This window comes from Phyllobates terribilis, unplaced genomic scaffold, assembly GCF_046119375.1.
Source record: "Phyllobates terribilis strain yellow unplaced genomic scaffold, ASM4611937v1 Scaffold_5__5_contigs__length_657084704, whole genome shotgun sequence".
In the NCBI taxonomy this organism is placed as follows: domain Eukaryota; kingdom Metazoa; phylum Chordata; class Amphibia; order Anura; family Dendrobatidae; genus Phyllobates; species Phyllobates terribilis.
Window position 1 is genome coordinate 182,055,106 of NW_027362765.1, and position 25,563 is coordinate 182,080,668.

The 25,563-nt window shown below is 42.1% G+C and overlaps 1 protein-coding gene across 3 annotated transcripts in view; it reads right to left on the bottom strand.

The window, feature by feature from the left end:
* Window positions 1–249: 249 nt before the first annotated feature.
* Window positions 250–25,563, bottom strand: part of STAT3 (signal transducer and activator of transcription 3) — a 95,238-nt gene continuing 69,924 nt past the window's right edge. For all 3 annotated transcript variants that reach the window (XM_073683565.1, XM_073683566.1, XM_073683564.1), the window contains 14 exons: window positions 25,358–25,417; window positions 24,686–24,715; window positions 24,294–24,387; window positions 16,440–16,487; window positions 13,940–14,023; window positions 9,262–9,360; window positions 7,223–7,358; window positions 7,091–7,143; window positions 6,889–6,983; window positions 4,690–4,829; window positions 4,393–4,608; window positions 4,171–4,213; window positions 2,333–2,436; window positions 250–1,042 (listed from right to left, as the gene is read on the bottom strand). In XM_073683565.1, coding sequence (XP_073539666.1) covers window positions 987–1,042; window positions 2,333–2,436; window positions 4,171–4,213; window positions 4,393–4,608; window positions 4,690–4,829; window positions 6,889–6,983; window positions 7,091–7,143; window positions 7,223–7,358; window positions 9,262–9,360; window positions 13,940–14,023; window positions 16,440–16,487; window positions 24,294–24,387; window positions 24,686–24,715; window positions 25,358–25,417 — 1,258 coding nt within the window. In that variant the 3' untranslated portion in view covers window positions 250–986. The remainder of the gene's footprint in view (window positions 1,043–2,332; window positions 2,437–4,170; window positions 4,214–4,392; window positions 4,609–4,689; window positions 4,830–6,888; window positions 6,984–7,090; window positions 7,144–7,222; window positions 7,359–9,261; window positions 9,361–13,939; window positions 14,024–16,439; window positions 16,488–24,293; window positions 24,388–24,685; window positions 24,716–25,357; window positions 25,418–25,563) is intronic.

Sequence of the window (25,563 nt, forward strand, 5' to 3'; positions counted from 1 at the left end):
CTTCGGTTTTCGGAGATCAGCCACAACTGGAGGGGTGGTTGGCAGCGGCTTTCTCTCCTCTCCCCATTCAAAACTCATGAATGCTCGGCCAAGTGTGCATGTGTGCGTTGGGATAGATAATGTTTGGTTGTTATGCTGACAGCTATCTATGGTATGTGACATTTTTCAACCATAAAATACACCACAAAATATACAAGTCATAAGACATTTTCTTTTTCACATCTTTAAAAATGCAAAAATTGACAAGCGTTACCCAATACATGCGTACAAAGTTTATTTAACATGACCTTAAAAAGTTATTTAAAAAAAAGAAAAGAGGGATTGCACATTTACTACTTCATAAATATATTTGGATTAACAGGAATATACAGTGATTGAATTGAGATAGTGTGTAAGTGAAACTACAAGGAATAGGTCCTTAAGGAATACTTACAGGTAAAGGGAAGTCTCTTTCTAAAAACAGTAACAGGATAAATTCATTCAAAAAGGATTACGGACATCCTTCACACTCTCCTTAGTAATGGCCATTGACATTAATATACACATAAGTGTGGAGAAATCATTGGATAAGAACAGTGAATTTCTGCAGTCGGTCTGGATAGAGAGTAGGGAATGGGGGGAATCTCTGAGCAGGTTGAACATCTTTGGTTGGTTCGTTTAAGTCAGTTTTAGATTGAACTCTGGACACTGTGAATTCACGTTGACCAAATCATTGCCAAAATATACTCCTTCTCTACCCATCATCCGTAACAGTTCGTTTGGCAAAAAGACAGGTACATAGAGGGAGAAAGACAAAATTAAACTGATCGACAGTTCATTGCTTAATCGTTACTGCACCGACATCTATCTGGAGCATATAAAACAGACTCCATAACCGATCAGAAGAGCGGCACTTGCAAAACATCCAAAGGAAGGTCAGCACAGAAAGTGTATACACCCAGAAAGAAGCTCTGTATTATACAGCTCAGGTGTGACCGAGGCAAAAATCACATGGGGGAAGATGCACATTCAGATGCCAGCTCCATGTCGAATGTTACACTCTCTGTGAATAGAAAGAAGTGTCAATCATCTCTTCGTTCTCTGTATTGAACTAACCCATACTTCTCCCTTTTTCCCCTCACCAAAAAAAAAATTCAATGGGAACTTTACTTTCAATAAACCTTGCATGGATGAATAGTACAGAACAATATAAAAAAAACCTTTGTAATATACATCACAGAAAAATGCTTTTTTCTTCACTTCTGAGCCATTTCTCCCCCTCCTCCCTGAATTCACCATCTAAACTGAAAAACAGCTAATTTCAATTCCTTCTTGCTCAAGACAAGATTGACTGCCTGTCAAGGGTGCGTCAGATGTGACAGACAGTCGCCCTGCAGTTGGTTGCAGAAGATCTCTTCGTTTGGCATTACAAACACCTTCTTAGATCTGTTTCACTCCAAGACCCAGCGGCTACCTCCCTCCTGCTAATTGACACCCAGGCCTGGGTGTTTAAATACCTTCTGTTTGCTACAGGGAGGCACCAGTGATATTCACATGTATCCTTGTGAAGGCTTGGAGCTACTCCAGTCTGTTTACTTCCTCTCCGGTGCTAGGAGGTTGTGTGGTGTAATCTCTCTGAAGTCGGCTCAAGCTAAGTTACTTTCCTCCGTGTTTGTCTGCTGTGCGGCGATTGGTGAGGAACCAATATACAGACGTTAGGGGAGACAGGGTGATATCAGATCAGCCTACGAGGTCTCCACTCCCTCTTTCCCTAGTGACTGGGCTCCCTTCCCCTCTTCCCTTCGTGTTGCATTTAGTCTTTCCCATACCTTGCATGACACTGCCAGCACACTGACGTGTCAGGTTACACCTCTTATTAAACTCTATGTAGGGGGAGAGGGAGTGAGGAGCAGAGTGAGAGAACAAAGCAGAGGGAAACACAGAAAGAGGGTGCTCAGCTTTCTAACAAGTCTTCTTCCTTACCCCAGATTCACATCTACACTGCTTAGTACTGCTGTCTAGTTTCTTCCAGGCTGTTGCCTGTGTGCTCACTAAGGAATGAAGAGCAGGGATTCATCTGTCTGCGTGCTGTGCTATTAATGGAAGAGATCACAGGAGCTAATCTCCTCCCGCCAGCTTACAGCAAGAGGCTACAGAGGGGAAAATTTGTGAAAATGCAGGATACAAGTTAAATAATAGCCAGCGAAAGTGTTACTCCTCATGTGCACCCAACATTTTATTCTGAAAAGTTACTTGAAAGTAGTGTTACCCTTTTGCAAATACATATAAAAAGGGACATTCTCTATCATGTAAAAAGAAATGTAGATTCATTGCATGAAAAAACGTCACTTACCAAATGGATTTCCTGCACTGCCGTCAGCTCCTTCTGGAAATTGCATCAAAGTATCCAAGGTGCGAGGAGACATGGGCAGGTCTATAGTGTTACTGCAGGTGGTCCTATTAATGCAGATTATAAAGAAATTACATTGCCACATTCCCGGTTATTGTAGGCAGATGCCCACATTTAAAAAATATGACTAGCTTTATTCTTTTCTGTCCTGTCAATTATCATTGTTAATCTGCCAACAAGGCACATTATTCGTTATGAAGAAAGAAGGGATGAACATCTCTCACTCAGCTTAAAACCGGCCATAAAAATTTGATAAATCTTCCAACAACGTAACATGTATGGGGGCAGCCTAGCTATCCTTTAAAATAGTCGGTAAAAGAGAAACAAGTGATTAGCCATATTTTCACAAACTTCATATGCTAAAATAAGCCAGAGAAATAACAGCCTATCAAATAAAGGTCCTGTAGACCATGATGTGGCCAAATTATCTCAGGAATAAGTAGAATTTAACTATTGGATACATGATGAATGTCACATATGACCCATACAACACGGATTTTGTGAGCACGCTACTTTCTTTAAAGGGGTTTTCTGATCTTTATGAAGTTACCAATGTGAAGCCATCCTGATAAAAGAAGCCATACTTAACTCTGAAATTCGGCCTGCCAATGTTCTGGATGTAATGACACCCTGTCCACCAGTCACCTGACCCTGCAGCCAGTTAGCGGCCTCAGTGGTCAGGTCATTGGTGGTCAAGACTTCTGGTCTGGCAGGGAATGTTAGAGCAGCAGTGCTGTAGCGGAGGGCAGATTTCAGGGGCAAGTATGGCTTGCAACTATTGGTAGAGTTATGCACCAACAATGGTTCTGCCAATCATTTTTACAAAACCCTCTACACTAGGCTAAGTTCACACGACAGAATTTTCAGTCTGAGTGCAGTCTTTGAAAAAAAACTGACCACATTTGGACTAATGTTATTCAATAGAGCTGTTTAGATGACAGATTTTTTACAGGGACCAAATGTTCGCATGGGAAAAACAAAACACGCAGCATGGACTAGCATTCTCCCCATTTCAGAGGAGACTCATCTATTCAAGTCTATGGGTGCACACAAAAAAAAATGGATCCCTTACGGATAGACCTTATAGTATCCAATTTTTATGGATACATTGCAATTCTTTAACACTGGAAACTATTGTACTCCAAAGACATACTGATAGGGAATGTAGATTGTGAGAGCCAATGGGGACATTGCCGATAATGTCTGCAAATTGTCTGAATTGTAATGCGCTGCGGAATATGTTGGCGCTATATAAATAAAAAGATTATTATTACTGTTAATTTGAATAAGTGCTGATGTACAAAAACGGATGTCATAGCAATGACATTACAAATGAAAAATCGTCCGTTTTCTTCTGGATGAAACTTAGACAATTTTTTTTTATACACTCATTATGTGGTTACAAAACAAGTGATCAGTTATTTTGGAGAAAACCACCATTGATTGCTTGTTTGCAGAAATAGTTTTTACAACACAACTATCAGGAACGATTGTTAATACAAATGATCGTTTGGGTGATTATCACCCCACATAAAAATAAATGGGACAGGTTAAAGGGCAACTGAACCTGAAAAGCTAGCACATATTAAATTCTGTAAAGCTTTCTATAGGAAAGATATTTTCCCGGACCATGTGTAAGAAATTGATTTAGTCATCAACAGCCTGGAGTGGCTGCCCATAGAGAATAATAGCTTTCATTAAAATGCACAGTAAATGAACATAAGATTTAGATTGTTCCCTTTAACACACTGGGAAATAATAGTATGACAATCAATACTTACGGGGTAACACAAATAAATTTTGTCTTCAGATAAGGGGCAGTGCCTGTGCATGAAAAGAAATAAGATGGCAGCTGTAATTATAAATCTCTCTTATAATCATCTTTGTAGATGCACAATCATCACAGAAATAATCAATACAAATTATATTAAATGGTTCAACCATTATGGCTGTAAATCCACTCACACTGCTAAAAGGTCCGCCCTAAACGGAAAAAGTACCACTACCTGGGTCACTGGGCTCAGGGTGCTCCTGGCTCTCCGGGCGGCAGTACTTGCTAAAGGCTTCTTCCTTGGGAATATCAGGGTACAGATAAACAAGAGGGGACACTAAGATATTGGTGGCATCCATGATTTTGTATCCCATAAGAATTTCAGCAAATGACATGCTGTTGAGTTGCTGCTTAGTATATGGTTCTACCGACTGAATCTGTGTCTTTCCTAAGAGCAAAACATATAATAAATAGAAATATAGAAAGAAAACACCAAAAACAGGAATCTTGATATTATGTGTCTACATACCGTTGATGTCTTTCTCCACCCAGGTGAACGTTATTCCACCCTCTTTGCTGCTCTCACTAAACCTCAGCAGGAAGGTCCCAGGGGGTTTGGTGCTCAGAATTGCTCGTTCACGTTCTTTACTGATAAAACCCAAGATATACCTACAGGAAATAAAGTCCATGCTGAAGCCAAGTATATTACATACACAGTTTATAAAGCTCAAACTTGAGTACCTGCATTTTTTTTTGTAAGATTATTTTGCCTCTTTGCATTCCAGTGGTCAAAACTTTTTATTTTTAGGTTGATGTAGGTGTATAAGGCTATGTGCCCATGTAGCGTTTTACAAGCGTATATGCTGCGGAATTTCCGCAGCGTAAACGCTTGTGAAACGCTTGGTAATCCGTCCCCCATGGTCCCCAATGAGAATCCGCAAGTTCTATGCCCATGCTGCGGATTTTTCCGCAGCGTTTTTGATGCACTCAAAAATCCGCAGCATGTCCATTAATTTTGCGCTTACGCATGCGGAATTGCCTTGTCAATGCAATAAAAAACGCAAGGCAATTCCGCATGTCCCAAACGCTTCTAAAACGCGGGAAAAATGCTTGCCAAATTCCGCAAGCGATTTTCCGGGAAAGGACATGCGGAAATGAAGCAGAAATTTTCTGCTTCATTTCTGCAACGTGGGACATAGACTGAATCTGTTTTTGTTTTGTTTTTAAGCACCAGTTGGACTTACTTTAACTATACTGTCTTATTCATACTAATTTTTAATTCTAGGAAAAATGCTTTTCTATCTTTACGTGTCAATATCAATGAGGTTGTGAGCATTAAGAGGTGCTGTACCCCACTATAAAAGTTAATCTTAATTGGTCCAAAATGGTGGGGGAAAAAAACCAAAAAAAAAAAACAAAACTATACTCATCTCCTGGACTGGCGTCCTTTCTCTGCACCTTATGGTACATAACACAGCCAGACACTGTGCACCACACCTATCTGTGTGACCGGCGTCCTATACAAGCTGCAGTTGTGTGCATTATAATACTACACAGCCACTCACATATCTGCCAATTCATGGAGGGGGGTGGCTGTCACATCAGTATTTCACACCTGTGCTGCCCCCGTTTTTATCATGAGGGTCAGCCACATCCTGCTTGTGCTTTGGTAATCTGACCTGGTGTTGGTAAGGCTGTTTTTTTTCTGTGATGTTTTTTTGAATTTTTGTCCTTTTTGGCAAGCGGTTTTAAATTTTACTTCCAAGTATGGGGACCCTTGACAATGGGTTGCGAGCTTGTGTATTTTGGCCAAAATATCGACCAATACCTCATGTAATGTATTTATCTTATACATTATTTTTTATCTATTTATTGCACATTTTCCATTTTTTGCAGGATGCAGCTAGGCCCTTTATCGATGGGTGGGTGAATTTGGGGCGCATATAGTGCCGGGCAGGCTGCTCGATTTAAAATTATGGGCGTCATTAATAGGCTGTAAGCCAGACACTGTGCACCACACCTATCTGTGTGACTAGCGTCCTATATAAGCTCCAGTTGAGTGCATTATAATACTACACAGCCACTCACATATCTGCCGATTCATGGAGAGGGTGGTTGTAAGGCTGTTTTTCTCCTGTGATGTTACATAATGTGACCACTGCAGTTAGACTGCCCTGGACCAATTAAAATTATTCTTTATAGTAGTGGACAACCCCTTTACATTTATTACAAATTTTAAAAGTACAGTTCCCACCCAAGCCCCATGCCTCCTCCTGCACGGTCTAATCATTACTGATCATACAATAGTTGTACAGCAGATTTCTTTGTCATCAAGAGTGAAACGGCTGTAATATCCAATGGCATTGCTCGTTCAATCACATTGGTAAGTAGGCTCGTCATCTCCTGCTCAGAGACAGATTTTTCTCTATTACAATATCCATAAAACCTATTGGTATTTTTCTGTAATGGACACCTCTATGGTGTTTACATCTGTTGGTATATTATGATCTAATCATTATGAATTAATCTGTATACTTTATTTCTGACAGCCTGCACTGTGGTATGTGGAGACTTTAAAAAACATTTGTTTGGAATATTTTATAGAAAAAAAAGAGATATGGTAACTCCTTGGCGGTCATAGCTACATGTCAAAGGACTGCAATCGTTTTTGTTTTTTTTGCTTGATCATAGCATTCATAGAACAAACTCAATGTGGCCGAAAACTTACCCTTCATTCCAAAGAGCAAGAATATACTTCTTTACAAGGTCTATGATGTTATCCAGCCACACCCAGAACGAGAAGCCTTTACCAGCCATATTTTCCTATGTAGATTTAATGATTAAAAAAAAAAAAATGTAAGCGGAAGGACAGTGTTCATAAAAAGATTTTTTTTATATGTTTATATGTGAACTGTAGGTAAACAAATTACTTTGCAGAACTTTGCCCAGGTGATTTGGCAGCCTGAATAGTTAACCCCGGGACCTAAATAGGTAAAAAAGACACATGTAAGACAAGTGGATGATTTGGAAAACCCATAACACTCGATTTTCTGAGCACTTACCAAGAAGTTTTTCAGCCAGTGTGGTTAGCTGCTCAATGCTGAGGCCTCTTTTTGTGGTGGAAGAGAACTGCCAGCTTAGCACTTCTGCCACCTGATCCCAGGTGCCAATGGGAGGTTTAGTGAAAAAGTTAACATTCTAAATGCAAAAGACAATGTATACATTTATTAATCCTGAAGTAAGCTCAGTGAAAAAGCCAAATTCGCTTTGATTTATAAAGGCTGAGTTTCCATCTGCAGATATACAAAAGAAATGAAAAATGTCATGAAGCCGATTACCTGTACCTCTCTTCCAGCACAAAATCCCAGTGCAATCTGATGCAACACTTGTGTGTGTGTGCAACCATAAGATCCTCATTACCTCCCTTAAAAGGGAACTTATCAACTGGGAGAAAGTGGCCAGGGGTGGCGGCATACTAGCCTAGTCTCTGGCTATTTTTCCTGGTTGGATCTTTTAACTATACCTTCTCTGGGACACCAGAGTGTTTCAGAGAATGATAAACCTGGCTGCTATCATGTTGCATGTGGTTTGGCCATCCTGAATCCACTACCATTTTCCCATTAAACTCAAGTAAACAAGTGAGCCATATCAGATCTAACTTGGTTAAATGGGTTGACCAGTCTAGAATGTCTGCAGTCACTACTCTCTATGACTGTAGACTTGTGAATCCTCCCAGCACACGCACTGTGCACTGCAAGGATTTGCCGGTGTCCGTCCTGGGAATGGCAGTCATGTGAAATGCATACTCCCAGACAGAACCCGTCTAGTGGGTGCGGGTGAGGATTCACAAGTCTACAGTCAGACTGACTGTAGACTTGTCATTCTAGACCGGACAATGCCTTTAAATAAGAGATGTCAATTTGACATTAAATATAAGCAAAAAGAATTGCAGGACCCTGGTCCAGCGACCACGTCAATAGTCCATGGCTGCCAGACGCGAGCTCTACTACCTGCAACCTCCTTGGTGCCTCTTCTGGTTAGTTGGTCCCGCAGCATCATTACGTTCCAATGCGATGCAGGCACGGTGGTGCACCAGGCCTTCTAATAAAAGAGACACTGGGGAAGCTGGAAGGTAGTAGTAGTTTTGCAAGGCTCTAGTCTCGTGGCCACAGACTATCGACATACCTGCTGGACCAGAAACCTGAAAATCGTTTTGCTAAACTCTACCTGATGTCTTACGCTGTTGGGTAGCTGCACTCTTCTACCAAGTGGAAGTGCAATGAAATATGGTACAGAACATAAATACGTAGAAAAACACGGAAGGAACTTTTCAGTCTATATTAAAGGGATTGCCTGGGTATTTACTTAGGATAGGTCAATATCAGATTGGTGGGGTCCGATACATGCCACCCCACCAATCAGCTGTTATTAGCTCCAGCAGTGACCTTAGGCAAGCCATAAATAGAGCTGAACAGCAATGTATAGTTCCCGCTGCCGAAAACTGCAGATTCTAATCTTTAGAATTTAAATAGCAATAAAATATTACCAGATATCAGGATTTTTCTCCTGTGGCATGTGGCAAAGCTCGTTAAAGGGTTGATATTAACTTTTAGAATTGCTACCTCAAATAGTTGTCCTCTTTATTTATAAAGAGGCTGTTGGTGGATTTTTCTCCTGATGCTGGCAGCATTCCTACAGCATAGTGTTGTTTAAGTATGGTAACATGACACGTCAATCATAGAATACTATTTTAGACCATTCTATTCAAGCAAAAACCAAAATAGGAGAAGGATCCCTAAAACATTGCTGCATGCCCCAAACCTGAGAACATGAACAGACAAGCTTGTAGGAATGCTGCCATCATCAAGAAAAAAAAACAACAGCTATTATATGCAAAATACTGATACCCTGTAATAAATTATTGCTATTTAAATGCTAAAAAAGACTAATACAAAAAGAATGAAAAGTTCCTTATGTGTTTGAATGTTTTTCTGCGGATTATTTTAGCGGCTGACATGCACCACATATACACAAAAGAGCAAAAAAGAATATTGTATTAATCATGCATTTACTTTTTGGACAGAGCTTAGATCATTCTTACCTTTGGGTTGTTGGTGAGCATGTTGTACCACAGAATAGATGCCCAGGCATTAGGCATTTGACATATGTTTGATATCACCACCACAGGCAATGAGTGGGTCTGCATATAGAATAGACAGGCTGTTCAATTTCATCATTACATCACATTGTCCTTTTCACTTACTCAGTAAATTATTCTGATCTGGGGACCACAGTGACTGATTGGAAGAAGGTAAAGGGTTCCACACAGGACTAGGTAGCATGACAACATGGAGTACTCACTCTATTGTACACTATGACAGGTCTAAGACGGTATCATGCAAGATATACTAGACCAGAGATGTCAAACTCAAACACACAGAGGGCCAAAATGAAAAACCAGGACAAAGCCGCGGGCCAACCAGTATACAGTATAATGGGCCCCACATAGTCCTCCATACAGTATAATGGCCCCACATAGTCCTCCATACAGAATAATGGCCCCACATAGTCCTCCATACAGAATAATGGGCCCCACATAGTACTCCATACAGAATAATGGGCCCCACATAGTCCTCCATACAGAATAATGGCCCCCACATAGGCGGTGGTTCTAGTGTCACAGGTCAAATAGAACTACCCTGCGAGCCAGATTTGGCCCATGAGCCAGAGTTTGACATCTATGTACTAGACATTTTAAGTACATGCCTGCTCCTTGCAAGTACATGGGTAAAGCTGTAAGACAACGGTCAGTTTTTTTCATAAATCCACTATCAAATGTAGATTACAAAAAAAACAAAAAACAGATGCCTTAAGGCGCATTTACGCTGGCTGAAAATCCTTCAAATTCTAATGTTAACGACCAATCGTTCACAATATTGTGTAATGTGAATGGGTCGAGTGAGTTAATGAAGTCCAAAAATGATTGCTAGTCATTCATGAAATAGTTTATGTGGGTGAAAAAAAGTTCTAGTTCATCTTTTGAAAATTGTGCAAACTAAATGAAGATTGTTTGATCGTTCAATGATTAGACCACCAAAAAGGAGGAGTGGAAATTCAAATCCTAAAAGGTATGGCGCTCAGTGATTCTGAGGTGATTGATCAGTAACAGTTGGAGCGAGCACATACGTGTCATTTCGTTCATGGTTATTAATGTGTAAATGTTCATATAAAACTGGGAAATTGATCCTGAAACATTTTATCGCCAATTTGATTACATTTTCTTTATATAGTATCAGCAGAAATAATTGTATAATTATGAATTCATGTATTCTATATAATTAGTATCACTTATGGGATTTAAACGCTAAACACAAACACATTTTGGATTACCGTCGGTCTGTGTGATCACAGTGCACGATGTAACAATCGCTGCTCAGCCATTTCATTCACGATTCTCGTCCGCTATAAACACTTGTCTGACATCATTGGCTAATCGTGATTAACTTACGCATTGTTCATCGTTTAATTATCTGCTCGTGTAAACGAACCATTAGGCTTGTTTCGGACAGCAATAATATGGCTGCATTTTTATTTCAATATAACAGACCATATTCTTACACAGCCAATGATTCTGCTAGCAATTTATTTTTGGTAAATTGCAATATAAACTCATGAGAATGAAGTCTAAAAGCAAAGGGGATCACTGACGCACGTCTCAAAAGTGTAAGCAACGTTTCCATAATTATTAAAGTAAAAAGGTTTCATTCACTAACAGATAAACAGGCTATAATGGTCATTAATCCTACATAATCCATCACTTCAGGTAGGATGGGCTCATTAAAGAGTTATTCCCATCTCAGCTCTCCATTGGGAACAAATGCATCTATATGCCGCAAGTGGTCGGGCTCCAGAAACAGCCGAGAGTGCGCTACGCTGTTTCTGTAACACCTAAAGAAGTGAATGAGAGTTATGCAAACTCTATAGCGCACAAGGCTACTTGTTCCCATAACTCCCATTCACATTAATGAGAGTTATAAAAACAGTTTGGCGTTCCTGACAACTGACACTTTGAGCCAGTCGTATGGTGAAATTGATGGCCAGAACTGTGAGAAGCAAACTTTGCCTCTGCAGGGCTAGCCAGACCCAGCGATAAGGTCAGATTCACACCTGAGGGCTGCACTCCTTGCTCAGGACACCAACCTGCTCTGATAGACTGCAGGGAGAATCTAGGCAATGAGCAGCAAACTACAGAAATACAAATCCCTCAGTTTTTGAGAATAGTGAGCATTTATAGTAAGAGGTAAAATGCAAAGTTGCTTGCTTTTACAAGCACTTTGCAATTTTACCCATTAAACAAGAAAAACCCATTTAAGCCATCTCCAGATATGTCTGGCGGTGGCTTATCCTCTCAGAGAACAAAGCATTAGGCATGTTGCTTTTTCCTTTTTCAAGGTTGGCTAATTTGGACAATGTTCAACTAATAAGATAACGAGTAAATACAGTCTCAAAAATCAAAACGGAATGCAACAAAGTATATTACATGTTGTATAATTTTTCATAAAAGAATGGCTTTAGTTACATCAGTGTTTACTAAACTCCAGTCCTCAGGGCCCCCACAAGTCATGTTTTCAGGATTTCCTTAGTATTGCACCGGTGATGGAATTATTATTAAGGCATCAGACATTCCCACAGGTTTTCTCACCTGTGCAATACTAAAGAGATCCTGAAAACATGATGCGTTGGGGACCGTGAGGACTGGAGTTTGGGAATCCCAGTTCTATAACCGTGAAATTCCCTTTAAAACAAAGTAAAATGAATGTAATCTGCGCATCTATGACCAAAGCTTAAACACTGTAGAACATGGGTGGGGAATCTATTTTCTGCCAACGGTCATTTAGATATTTATATCATCTTTCGGGGGCCGTACAAATCGCGAGCTAACACCGCCCAGAAAGTACATCCTGACACTGCCACTGGTGTCAGGACGTAATTTTTCATTGCACGTTTTTAGTGAACGCTTCGTGTACGTGCTCACAGAGCAAGAAACTAAATGGCCAGTGGCTGTCAAAACACAGCTGCCGGCCCAAGCACTGGGGTTATTATTATAGTGCCATTTATTCCATGGCGCTTTACATGTGAGAAAGGGGTATACATAGCGAAAACAATTACAATGATCTTTAACAAAACGTGACGGCGACTGGTACAGGAGGAGTGAGAACCCTACCCGCGAGGGCTCGCAGTCTACAAGGGATGGGTGAGGATACATTAGGTGAGGGTAGAGCTGGTCGTGCAGCGGTATGGTGGAGTGAGGATTACTGCAGGTTGTACGCTTGTCTGAAGAGGTGGGTCTTCAGGTTCCTTTTGAAGGTTTCCATGGTAGGCAAGAGTCTGATGTGTTGGGGTAGACAGTTCCACAGTAGGGGGGGGAGCACGGGAGAAATCTTGTATACAATTGCGGGAAGAGAAGATGAGAGGGGAGTAGAGTAGGAGATCTTGTGAGGATCGGAGGTTGCGTGCAGGTATGTACCGGGAGACTAGGTCACAGATATATGGAGGACACAGGTTGTGGATGGCTTTGTATGCCATGATTAGGGTTTTGAACTGGAGTCTCTGGGCAATGGGGAGCCAGTGAAGGGATTGACAGAGAGGACAGGCTGGGGAATAGCGAGGGGACAGGTGGATTAGTCAGGCAGCAGAGTTTAGGATAGATTGGAGGGGTGCGAGAGTGTTGGAAGGGAGGCCACAAAATAGGAGGTTGCAGTAGTCAAGAAGGGAGATGATGAGGGCGTGCACTAATGTTTTTGCAGATTTGTGGTTGAGGAATGTGCGGATCCAGGAGATTTTTTTTGAGTTGGAGTCGGCAGGAAGTGGAAAGGGCTTGGATATGTGGTTTGAAGGAGAGATTAGAGTCCAGGGTTACCACGAGGCAGTGAGCTTGCGGGAATGGGGAGAGTGGGCAGCCATTGACTTTGATGGATAGGTCAGTTGGGGGGGTTGAGTAAGACGGTGGAAAGATGATGCATTCAGTTTTGTCCATGTTAAGTTTCAGAAATCTGTCAGAGTAGAAGGATGAAATAGCACAGACAGACATTGTGGGATTTTGATTAGTAGGGAGAAGATATTGGGTCCAGAGAGGCAGATCTGTGTGTCATCACCATAGAGGTGATACTGACAGCTGTGAGACTCTGAGCTGTCATAGGCCGAAGGTGTAGATGGAGAAGAGCAGGGGTCCTACGACTGAACCTTGGGGGACACCGACAGATAAGAGGCGAGAAGAGGAGGTGGTGTTTGAATGGGAGACACTGAATGTCCTGTCTGTTAAATATGAGTAGAGCCAAGATAGGGCCAAGTCTTTGATGCCAGGAGATGAGAGTGTCTGTAGTAAGAGGGAATGGTCCCGGGTTCCCGGTAATCGGCCCGGGGGCTGGATAAAAGCTCATTGCGGGCTGTAAATGGCCCTTGGGCCTGAGGTTCCCCACCTCAGCTGTAGACTAAAGAGACTGGTGGCATACTGCTAAGCTCTGTCAGACCAGACTAGATGGCATTGGTGCAGGCCGCCTTGTGTTACCACTTCTACAGTCACACCATCGTAACCGGTCTAATATAGAAAGGACACTTCACAATATGAATTCAACTGACACATGCACCTTGTAACCAGCTCACATACAAATCAGGAAATATGACCTTCCTGAAATCACAAGTGCAACCATACACTGCTCTGTGTGGTCAGATTAAGAGGAACTGGTTGGTGCACATACACACGCTGCAAAATTATTTACCTCAAGATCGATTTTCAAGCCTTGGTGATAAACTTCAGTTTCAAAAGTGATTAAGTGTAGTTCTTCAGTGACGATAAGTGATGCCTAGAATGGAGTCATTTCATTATTATATGTCAGTGCTCCAACAATAGCACAATGTCCTGCACTAAATTACTTAATGCTGATCGAGTTACAGCCTGTATTATAATTCAGTGCTGCATTCACAACTCTGCAGTGCTCAGAGCTGAAATCACCCAGCAGTTCTTATTATCATTATAGATCTTGTTCTAGCGATTGACACTCAGGAAAGTGCCAGCTTTAGACCAGACTGTATTCAATAATGTGGTACACCCCCCAACCGCCTTTGGAGACTGTTCACAGCCAGTGCAGTTGTGAACTTAGCACTGGATTACATACAGCAGTCTACTATGAATTGTACAAGTAGAGCAATACAAGTTCAACTTCATATGGATTATATCCATGTATACAATGATAAATTGGCATTTATAGTCAAAAGAGAAAAGATCTGTCTAAAAGAATGTTCACACTTTTTTTTTTTAGGTGTTTTATGAGCGAGTTCGTTCCTAAGAATGCCTGAAAAAATGTTCAGAAAAAGCTTGAAAGAGCATTTTTATTTATTTGTGCTGAAAAACTTGTTCATATGTTCTGACTTTTGAGAATTTTTTTTTTTTTTTTTTTTTTGACAGATTCAGTTTTTCAGAAAATGCCAAGCGGTTAAAAGAAGTGACCTGACCATTCTTCAGGCATCGTCTGCTTTGAAGCTGATCCATACTTTACAATGGAAGTCAATGGGAAGGCTAAAAACCACCCGGAAGATGCTTGGGCATCTTTGAGTGTCTTATCAGCATTTTTACCTTAAAAAAACTGCCAGCATTTTATTCACTGCTTGATGGATTTTGAAAAATGTTGGGGGAAAAAAAAAAATGTAAAAAAAAAAAAAAAAGAAGGTCATGTTTCCTATAACTGTTTCCAATTCAAAAACTCATTTTTGACTGCCTGAAAAAGCTTCTAAAAACAATCCATTTTTTCCTTCTTTAACTATAGTTCCTGAGACCACCAAAAAATATTTTTATGTTGATGGAGCTGTGTTAGGGTTTGTTTTTTTGTCAATAGAGTTGTAGTGTTTACTGGTACCATCTTGGGGTAGATGTAGTGCTTTGATTGCTTTTTATTACATTTTTTTGGGAGGTGGTGGGGGGGAGATGCAATGACAAAAAAGGCAATTCTGGTGTTTAACTTGATTTTTCTTTACTATATATAAAATAAGGGTTAAATAATTATATATTGCGGTAATACCAGATATGCTTAATCTTTATTTTTTACATATCTTTTTTTGTATTGGGAAAAGGAGGGCGATTTAGACTTCAAGAGCGCAGACAGACGGCAGTATTTCATGTGCGAGGATGGCATCGCAGTGCATGGACTGGCCCGGCATCCTTCCTGATCTCAGCGTGACAACGTGATGTATTTCTATGCAGCTGTCACACTCAGGTCAGGAGAGTCAGTCCAAGGATTGCAGTGCGATCCTCGCACGAGAAATACGGCCGTCTGTCTACCCCCTAAGGGCCTAATTCATCATTTGCAGTTTAAAATCACTCTTCTTTTATTTGTTTTGAGGTATTGGTCTTTTTTTTTGCAACAAATTCTTCAAAATTGTGTACTCTGCTTATTTTTGTCTTTAACCTTTTTTTTTTGTTTTTTCTTTTACTTTTTAGCTCATAAAATTGCATGTTCTGCAAAAATGTCAAAAATGGTGCACAAGACTTTCAGGCGTACAAAAAATCACTCAAGGAAAAAGGGGGCAAGTATACATTTGTGCAAAAAAATTGTGGCTGATGAATCAGCCTAAAACATCTGGTAGTACAGCCCACAATGATAAAATTAAATAAAAAAAAAACAACTAGACATCAAATAGACTAAAAAAAGGAGTAAAGAAAAAAAAAGGGGGATAAAAAACCCAAAACACTAAAAAAGGAGCAAATGCAATAATGAATCTGGTCCCAAGTTTCTTTAGGCAACTAGTGGAACTTGCAATCATCTCATCACTTGCCGTATATAGTAAAATTATCGATAGAGGAGTTATTGACCGCTATAGCTAATTGGTTAAATAGCAGCGATCAGAGCTATCTTTTAGAGGCAGGTGATGGAGCCCTGTATGCACAGCTAGTGCGCCCACTTCATAACCACAACATGTGACATACATGTACGTCTCATGTCAGGAAAGGGGTTTAATATAAATATGCCTAATGCAAAAATAGCTTAAGACAATTCTAACCACCTTGCACAGGCTGCAGTGTCTGCTTTTTAGGTAGTAGACGCTCATCTATTATGCCAAATCGACACTTTCATTTCCAACAAAAATATCAAGTAAGAATAGTAACTGGCAATAAAATGCCAATAGCGTGACAGTGTAGAGATTTACAGCAATTCTTTATAAATCAATACATCCCATCTGAGTACACAACGATCTCACATACAGCATAGAAATATCCCTACTTACATCACAGTTCGCTCGTCCACCATTGCCACATCGCTGCTCTCTCAAAGTCTAAAAGAAACAAAGATTTAGTAAGGCAAGATCTAAATTTAACAGGTCATGTATTTATGGCAGTTGAAATGGGGAAAAGAACTAAAATGAATCCTGAAAGCAAGAGACTAAAATAATGTTTTATGGTAAAATTTTCCATCATGGTACGTCCACATGGGAAAGGAATGCTGCAGATTCAGTGACGTCCAGCAGATTGCAGTGATGTGGGTGCGATTTGAACAGATCTTATCTACATCCTGCAGAGAAATGACCTGTAGTGTGCTGCTTTTTTTAACAGCAGATTTAATCTCTGTCAAAATAGGTGGAATCCACTGCAAAATGGACATGTTGTATATTTTGCTGTGGATATCCGACAATTAAAAAATAACTTGTGAAACATTTCTCTGTCCACACTGCCCACTGAGGGTAAGCACTGCCTGACGTTTCCTGTTTTGTGCTTGTCGGAGCTGTGCAGCCTGGATGTTATCAGCACGGCCTTTCCATTCTCACTAGTGGGTGAACTACATGTCTGTTATACTGGATAGGAAGAATTACAACACTGTTTTTTTGTACACTTTCTCTTCTGCTAATGGCATAGTATAGAATTTGGTATTAAGTAACCACTAAAATTTAGGAAGTTACAAAAATAACAATTTCTAGAACCCCACAGTGATGCTAATACGATATGGCTGTTGTACAATAAACAATGCCCTAGACTGTATATTATAAGAAAGAAGAGAGAAGAAAACTGAATCAAGAAGTCTACAGTCCATGGGGATGGTCAGGTAAACATTAGAGAATAGAAAAATGCATGCATGTGGTTCGGTGTCCACAAACAAAATACATAATCATAGGTTAATAGACCAAATAAGCAGCCATAGGTAAGAAGAAGTGCGGCATAGGAAGAAGAAAAACCCTAGGGCAGCTTCACCAGGGGTAGGTTCATATTTTCAGCACTACATAACTATTTTTATTTCTTTGCCTTAGACGTTCAGCGCGTTAATAGGGGATACTTGGTTATTTCCCATGTAGCATATGGCAGTAAGGTGTTATTTTATTATGAGCACACCACAGCCTAAATCATGTATCTTTTTAAATGGAATCTGTCACTAGGATCAACCCTCCTAAGCCGTCTATATGGACATGCAGGTCATAGGAAGTTGAATAAAATGATACCTTGATATCTATAAACTGAAGGCTTATTACAGAGAAATCCACCTTTTTTATATGTAAATGAACTTCTGATATATAGTACAGACCAAAGGTTTGGACACACCTCATTTAAAGATTTTTCTGTATTTTCATGACTATGAAAATTGTACATTCACATTGAAGGCATCAAAACTATGAATTAACACATGTGGAATTATATACTTAACAAAAAAGGGTGAAACAACTGAAAATATGTCTTATATTCTAGGTTCTTCAAAGTAGCCACCTTTTGCTTTGATGACTGCTTTGCACACTCTTGGCATTCTCTTGATGAGCTTCAAGAGGTAGTCACCGGAAATGGTCTTCCAACAATCTTGAAGGAGTTCCCAGAGATGCTTAGCACTTGTTGGCCCTTTTGCCTTCACTCTGCGGTCCAGCTCACCCCAAACCATCTCGATTGGGTTCAGGTCTGGTGACTGTGGAGGCCAGGTCATCTGGCGTAGAACCCCATCACTCTCCTTCTTGGTCAAATAGCCCTTGAACAGCCTGGAGGTGTGTTTGGGGTCATTGTCCTGTTGAAAAATAAATGATGGTCCAACTAAACGCAAACCAGATGGAATAGCATGCCGCTGCAAGATGCTGTGGTAGCCATGCTGGTTCAGTATGTCTTCAATTTTGAATAAATCCCCAACAGTGTCACCAGCAAAGCACCCCCACACCATCACACCTCCTCCTCCATGCTTCACGGTGGGAACCAGGCATGTAGAGTCCATCCGTTCACCTTCTCTGCGTCGCACAAAGACACGGTGGTTGGAACCAAAGATCTCAAATTTGGACTCATCAGACCAAAGCACAGATTTCCACTGGTCTAATGTCCATTCCTTGTGTTCTTTAGCCCAAACAAGTCTCTTCTACTTATTGCCTGTCCTTAGCAGTGGTTTCCTAGCAGCTATTTTACCATGAAGGCCTGCTGCACAAAGTCTCTTCTTAAAAGTTGTTGTAGAGATGTGTCTGCTGCTAGAACTCTGTGTGGCATTGACCTGGTCTCTAATCTGAGCTGCTGTTAACCTGCGATTTCTGAGGCTGGTGACTCGGATAAACTTATCCTCAGAAGCAGAGGTGACTCTTGGTCTTCCTTTCCTGGGGCAGTCCTCATGTAAGCCAGTTTCTTTGTAGCGCTTGATGGTTTTTGCAACTGCACTTGGGGACACTTTCAAAGTTTTCCCAATTTTTTACACTGACTGACCTTCATTTCTTAAAGTAATGATGGCCACTCGTTTTTCTTTACTTAGAATTTGTATTATGGCAAGAAAACACCAAGGTTACTTACCGGTAGCCGGTTTTTCCTGAGCCCATGACAGCACACCTTGAGAGAGAGGATCCGCCCCACCAAGGACAGGAAACTGTCTGAAATAAAAGGGCGGTACCTCTCCCTCGCTTCAGTTGTTTACAGAGCATTGAGAGGACCTCCCTAAACAGGTTAGGCACATAACCAACACCACAATATACATATACACACCACCCCAAACAGTGCACACCAGGGTGTGAGAAACATAGAAAAAATAAGGGGGGGAAACTAAAGGTGCTGTCATGGGCTCAGGAAAAACCGGCTACCGGTAAGTAACCTTGGTGTTTTCCCCTCCCCCATGACAGCACACCTTGAGAGAATTTTGGAGAATTTATGAGCACCCTAGGGAGGGACCACCGCCTGAAGTACCCTTCTCCCAAAGGTGAGATCAGAAGAGGATAGATCCAACCGATAGTGCTTAAAGAAGGTGGATGGTGTAGACCAAGTAGCAGCCCTACATATCTGCTCGATCGAGACGTCTGCTCTCTGCCCAGGAGGTTGCAACGGCTCTGGTGGAATGAGCCCTCACATTGTCCGGGGCTGGAACCCCTGTGGACGTATAGGCTAAGCAAATGGCCTCCCTGAGCCACCTAGAGATGGTACCCTTGGACACCCCGTGACCTTTCCTACACCCTTGAAAGGCCAGGAACAGAGAACAGTCTTTCCTCCACAGACTAGTCATGTGAATGTACTGTAGCAGGGACCTCCTAACATCTAGGCTATGGAACCTGACTTCCCCTGGGTTCTTGGGATTGCTGCAGAACGAGGGTAGCACAATCTCCTGACTACGGTGAAATCTAGATACCACCTTGGGAAGGTATGCTGGATCTGGCCGCAAGGTGACCCTATCCTCAAAGATTTGTGTGTAAGGAGGATTAACCGAAAGGGCCTGCAGATCACCCACCCTACGGGCTGACGTTAAGGCCACTAGGAGGATGGTCTTAAGGGTGAGAATTTTTGGAGAAACCTTGTGTAGAGGTTCAAATGGTTCACTAGTAAGAGCGTTCAAGACTAAGTTCAGGTCCCAAGGAGGAACACCCAAGGATCTAACCGGTCCTGCTCTGGCACAGGACTTGATAAACCTCGAGATCCACCTATTCCCAGCCAGATTACAATTGTAGAGTGCTCCCAAAGCTGAAACTTGAACCTTAAGGGTCCCCTTGGCTTCCCATTTCTTTTTGTCTCCCAGAGGACGACCCCGGTTAAATTTTCTCCTCCGAAAACTAAATCTTCTTGGTTCCCCCGAAAATCCCGGGAATCCTTTGGTTTTATCGCCTGCTTTTTCCAACAGGTCTTCTAACTTTTGGCCAAACAGGAGTCTACCATCACATGGGAGGGAGCACAGTTTCTGTTTCGAAGGTAGGTCGCCTGGGCAACCTTTGAGCCACAAGGCCCGCCTGGCTGCGTTGGATAGTCCCGCTGCCCTAGCTGACAGTCTGACCGAGTCAGCTGAAGAGTCGGCCAGGAAGGCCGATGCTGTTTGTATTAGAGGTAGCTCTGCAAGTATTGCCTGTCTGGAGACCTTTTTATCTTTAAGCTGGTCTTCCAGCTGTTGGAGCCACACCATCAAGGACCTCGCCACACAGGTGCTAGCCACCGCTGGTTTTAGGCCACCTGCCGCCGCCTCCCACGTGTGGCGCAGGAAGGAGTCCGCTCTTTTATCCAGGGCATCTTTTAGGACGCCAGAGTCCTCCAAGGGCAGGGAAGATCTTTTCGATGACCTTGCCACAGTCCCGTCCACCTTGGGGATCTTATCCCAAGGTTCCGCATCCTTCTCTTCGAAGGGGTACCTTCTTTTGGAGAAGGAGGGTAAAGCCCCTGATCTCTCAGGTCTCCTCCACTCCCGGTCAATGAGGCCCTGAATCTTACTGTTAACCGGAAATGAGCGTCTCTTCTTCTCTCCCAAGCCCGCAAACATGATGTCCTCCCGGGATTTAGATGCTCTCTCTTCCTCCAGACCCATGGTTGATCTTACTGCCCTAACCAGTCTGTCTGTATTCTCAATGGGGAAGCAGGGTCTACCGCCCCCCGATGAGGAAGAGGACGATGAATCCTACTGCTCCTCGGACTGGGAGGAATCAGAGACGGGGGAAACCTCTCTACGGGGCCTTTTCTTCCCTCTAAGGAACCCTTTCAGGGACCCCTGAACTTCTGCATGTACTATGGACTTTAAATCTGCAGCAAAATCCCGGGAATTCTCAGCTATGGTTTTGGTCACACAGCCCTGGCAAAGTGGTTTCTGCCACTCTACTGAGAGAGAAGCTTGGCAAAGGGCACACATTCTATGCTTTTGCTTGGCACTACTCTTCTTAGGCTCCTAAAAAAAGGAAGCACATAAGAGACTTCCCGTTATTAACCAGTGACATTCACGAAGCTCACTCACCCTCAGAGGTCACAAACGGGTACCGGATTCGGAGGCTGTCGCGGAACCGATGATTCCATTCTGGATGGTCCCGAGGCACTCGAAGCCTTACTCCTGTGAATGCCACTACGATTACTCGAGCGGCTGTCTGTATACGATGCATCCCTCTGCTTTTTCTGTTGCTGAGGTGGGGGGGTAAGCTGCTGCTGCTCCTGGCTATCTGGATCAGCCATGTCTCAGAAGCGCACCACGCTTCCAGGATAGCTCCCCCCCCTTAAATATAGGGCCATCCAGCCTCCTCCGGTCTGTGGGCCCTCCCCCTTCCTCAGGCCGGAGCTCCGTTGAAAAAAAAAAAATAAATAAAAAACCGGCCTGGGACGCTCCGATGGGCGCCGCCATCTTGGATCGGCGCCGCCTCCTGACGTCACCCAGCGCGCCACTCCCAGCGTGCCCTGAGCCGTGACGTCAGGCGCGTCACACCCGGAAGCGTTCCACACTGCAGGGGGAGGACGGCGCCGCGGTCTCCGGGAGGACAGAGCCTGCCTCACCGCGTGCGCCCCGCTCGGCGCAGAGACCCCAGGGGAAGCTGCGGACGGCGCTTCTGGGATACTGAACCCGGTGCACAGGCCAGTGCCCGCTCTTCCACACCGGGACAGCCCCAGGTAAGTCTTCTTTCTTCCAGACAGGTTCCCCATCAAGGACAGGAAACCAACTGAAGCGAGGGAGAGGTACCGCCCTTTTATTTCAGACGGTTTCCTGTCCTTGGTGGGGCGGATCCTCTCTCTCAAGGTGTGCTGTCATGGGGGAGGGGAAAAAAAGCAGCTAACAGTCTATTCAGTAGGACTATCAGCTGTGTATCCACCAGACTTCTGCACAACACAACTGATGGTCCTAACCCCATTTATAAGGCAAGAAATCCCACTTTATTAAACCTGACAGGGCACACCTGTGAAGTAAAAACCATTTCCGGTGACTACTTCTTGAAGCTCATCAAGAGAATGCCAAGAGTGTGCAAAGCAGTCATCAAAGCAAAAGGTGGCTACTTTGAAGAACCTAGAATATAAGACATATTTTCAGTTGTTTTACACTTTTTTGTTAAGTATATAATTCCACATGTGTTAATTCATAGTTTTGATGCCTTCAGTGTGAATGTACAATTTTCATAGTCATGAAAATACAGAAAAATCTTTAAATGAGAAGGTGTGTCCAAACTTTTGGTCTGTACTGTATGGGTAGGACATGGATCTGCATGAGTATCTGACTCTATAGATTATTTTAAAGGAGTCAGTTACCAGTGTGAGACATTGAATGTCTGTCTCCTAATCTCACTGCAGAGCTGTGTGTGGTTATAACTAACAGCACAGCATTAAACACATCTGTAGTTGTCATCTCATAGTACTTCAGCTTCCACCTCACAGAGTCAGTGCTGTAATTCAGCAGATCTGTTACAGCGGCTGCTGCAAATGTGTTTGTTATGAGACAAAGTTCAGTTCTACTGTTCTGTGTTAGTTACATGTCTCACACTGGTAATGCACCCTTTCATTTAAAATAATCTCTGGGGGCAGTTTCTCAAGGAGATCTGTGTCCAACCCATAGATCTTAGCATCTCATTTAAAAATTAAAATAAAATCTGTCAGAAGGTTTTTGCTATGTAATCTGAGGACAGCATGAAGTAGCAGCTGAGACACTGAATTTAGTGGTGTGTTAAGTATTAAGTTGTGTGCTGTTGTTTACTTACAATGAATGATGGTTTTATCAGGAGGATATTATCATTGTCCTAAGCACAGTGCACAGGAACCCTGGTCTGACTCTGCCCCCTCCTCTGATAAGAGCAGCTTACGGTCAATAGATAATGTACATAGAAAGCTGTGGTTTGGGAGGAGATAGCTTTCTGAGCTCTACATCATGCTACATCTAAGAACTCTGATTATTTCACCACTGCTGCACCCAGTAAACTAAGTGACACATCCTTGGATTTAGGGTCTCTTTTCTTGCATTATGCTGCTCTCAGATAAGGTAGCAAAAACCTGGTGACAGATTCCCTTTAAAAAAAAAATGGATTTCTCTGGAATACGACATCAGATTAAAGATATCAATGTATCATTTTATTAATCTTTCTATGACCTACATGCCCGGACAGACAGCTTAAGAGGGTAGATCCTACGGACAGATTCCCTTTAAATGCTTTTAATCATGTTCTTTATTTCTCCTAAGAAAGATTTATACTTAATGGGTGATCTGCGCCACACTTGATACTCTTCTTTGTGTTTTACCATTCATAAAAGTGTTATCCAGCACAGCTCACTTTCGCATTAGAGGTGAGCGGTGTTGAAGACATGATTTCCCCACACCTGCTGAGACACCTACATGATGATTAGCAGGTATCATGCACATGTCCTGTTTTAACCAAGAGACATGCATGATTCCTGCTGACCGTACACCCATCTTGCTTGGAGTGTGGGGGCTGCAACGTCATCAAGCAGTGTTAATTTGCAACACAGAAGCGTACGCTAAACTATGTGTAATGACTACATTCCATTAGGTTTCACTAAATGGAACAGGAGTGGACCTTTAGTGTACATTCCCATGATCAGGCCCCGCTGCGACCCAGACGCTGCAAAACATCAGCACCACTTCCGCCCTCATTATGCAAATGAGCAGACGCACATTTTTTTTTTTCCACATGCAGATTTTCCTCATTGATGCAAATCTATGGGGAAAATCCACATGCGCACCCGCAAGAGAAATTGACATGCAGCGGATGTGAAAGACGCGCCGCATGTCAGTTTCCGCAGGTGCACAGAGATGCATAGTGGACATGGGATTTCTAGAAATCCCATCCACTATGCTGTAACATCTGGCTGATGAGGTTTTGATGTTGCATAAATACGCAATGTCAAAACTGCAGAAAATACTGAAAGTGGGAACGCACCCTCAATCAGCTAAATAATGACACACATCTTACCAAGTGTTTGAATTCAGCAGATAGACTTCCATTGTTTGATTCCTCCATGTTCATCACCTTCGTGTTTGTACCAAGGATATTGAACTTGCGAGAACTAAGAAAAAACAAAAACACTAAGTTTATAATTAAAAATTTGAGAGCGAGGAATAGGTTACCATAAATAGAATAGATTTCAACAACTACGACTGGATACAGCAAAATAAATCTAAAGGTGGTCATATAGATTAATGTCGGATGATCAATCTAATATTATTCACATGGGTGAAGCTTAAGAAATATCTTGGGAAAGTAAGATCACACATGGCTGTACTGACAGTTCTGAAAACAAAGATTTACCCAACAGATGGTATGTTTGTGAGGCAATATAGAAAAAACGCAAAAGTGCTTCTTACCCTCTAAGTGCAGCAACATCCCCAGAATCCCTATGCAATACAAAGAAAAAAAACGTTAGGCAAAATACAGACAGCATCACAATATATACTTTCATATGGACTTTACATTACCGTATGTAATGTACATGGCCAGGAAATGAAATCCCACATGATCAGTGGCAGAATGGTTGAAACTTACTTTGAAGCTTTGGGATCATTAGAATGCAACAGAATCCAACGAGGGCAGCATCTGCATTTGTATGATGCCCCTGAGCGTACAAAGGTTTCAACTAAGTACACCAGTTCACTACCATATTCCAATTTAATTGGCTTATCAAATTGTCCTTTAGTTAGTGTGCATGTGTTTAAATAGATTACGAACTACAAATCACCTAAGGCATACGTTAAATTGTACCATCCATTATAGAAAAGTTCTGGTAAGTCATAAATTGTCATTGGTGGGTGTAGCTGTGCCCCATCTGCTTCTGTTTAGGAGCAGTGAAGACTACTCATGGGCTCTTATGGATTATTTTCACCACTTGTGAAACTTAAAGGTCACAAGTACTGGAGAATGCCCTTCTTTCTAGTCATTGATGACCTTGTAAAGGTGAGGACTTCTGACATATCTTTACAACATGTCGGAAGTTCTCACTAATTTGAGGGTCATTAAAGGTTAATAAAACATTTACTTACTTATCAATACAGACTTTAATCTTCAGCTGGTAATTGAGTTCAGGAAATTTGACAAGAAGCCTGTGAACAAAAGTATGGTACAAGGTGAGTTGCCCCATACAACATCCAGACTACTGAGAAAACATAGGACAAAGCCTAGAGTTTAAGTCTTACATTTGTGACAGAGTATGCAATATTTTATGTTGGTGTATATTGGCCCAGTTCAC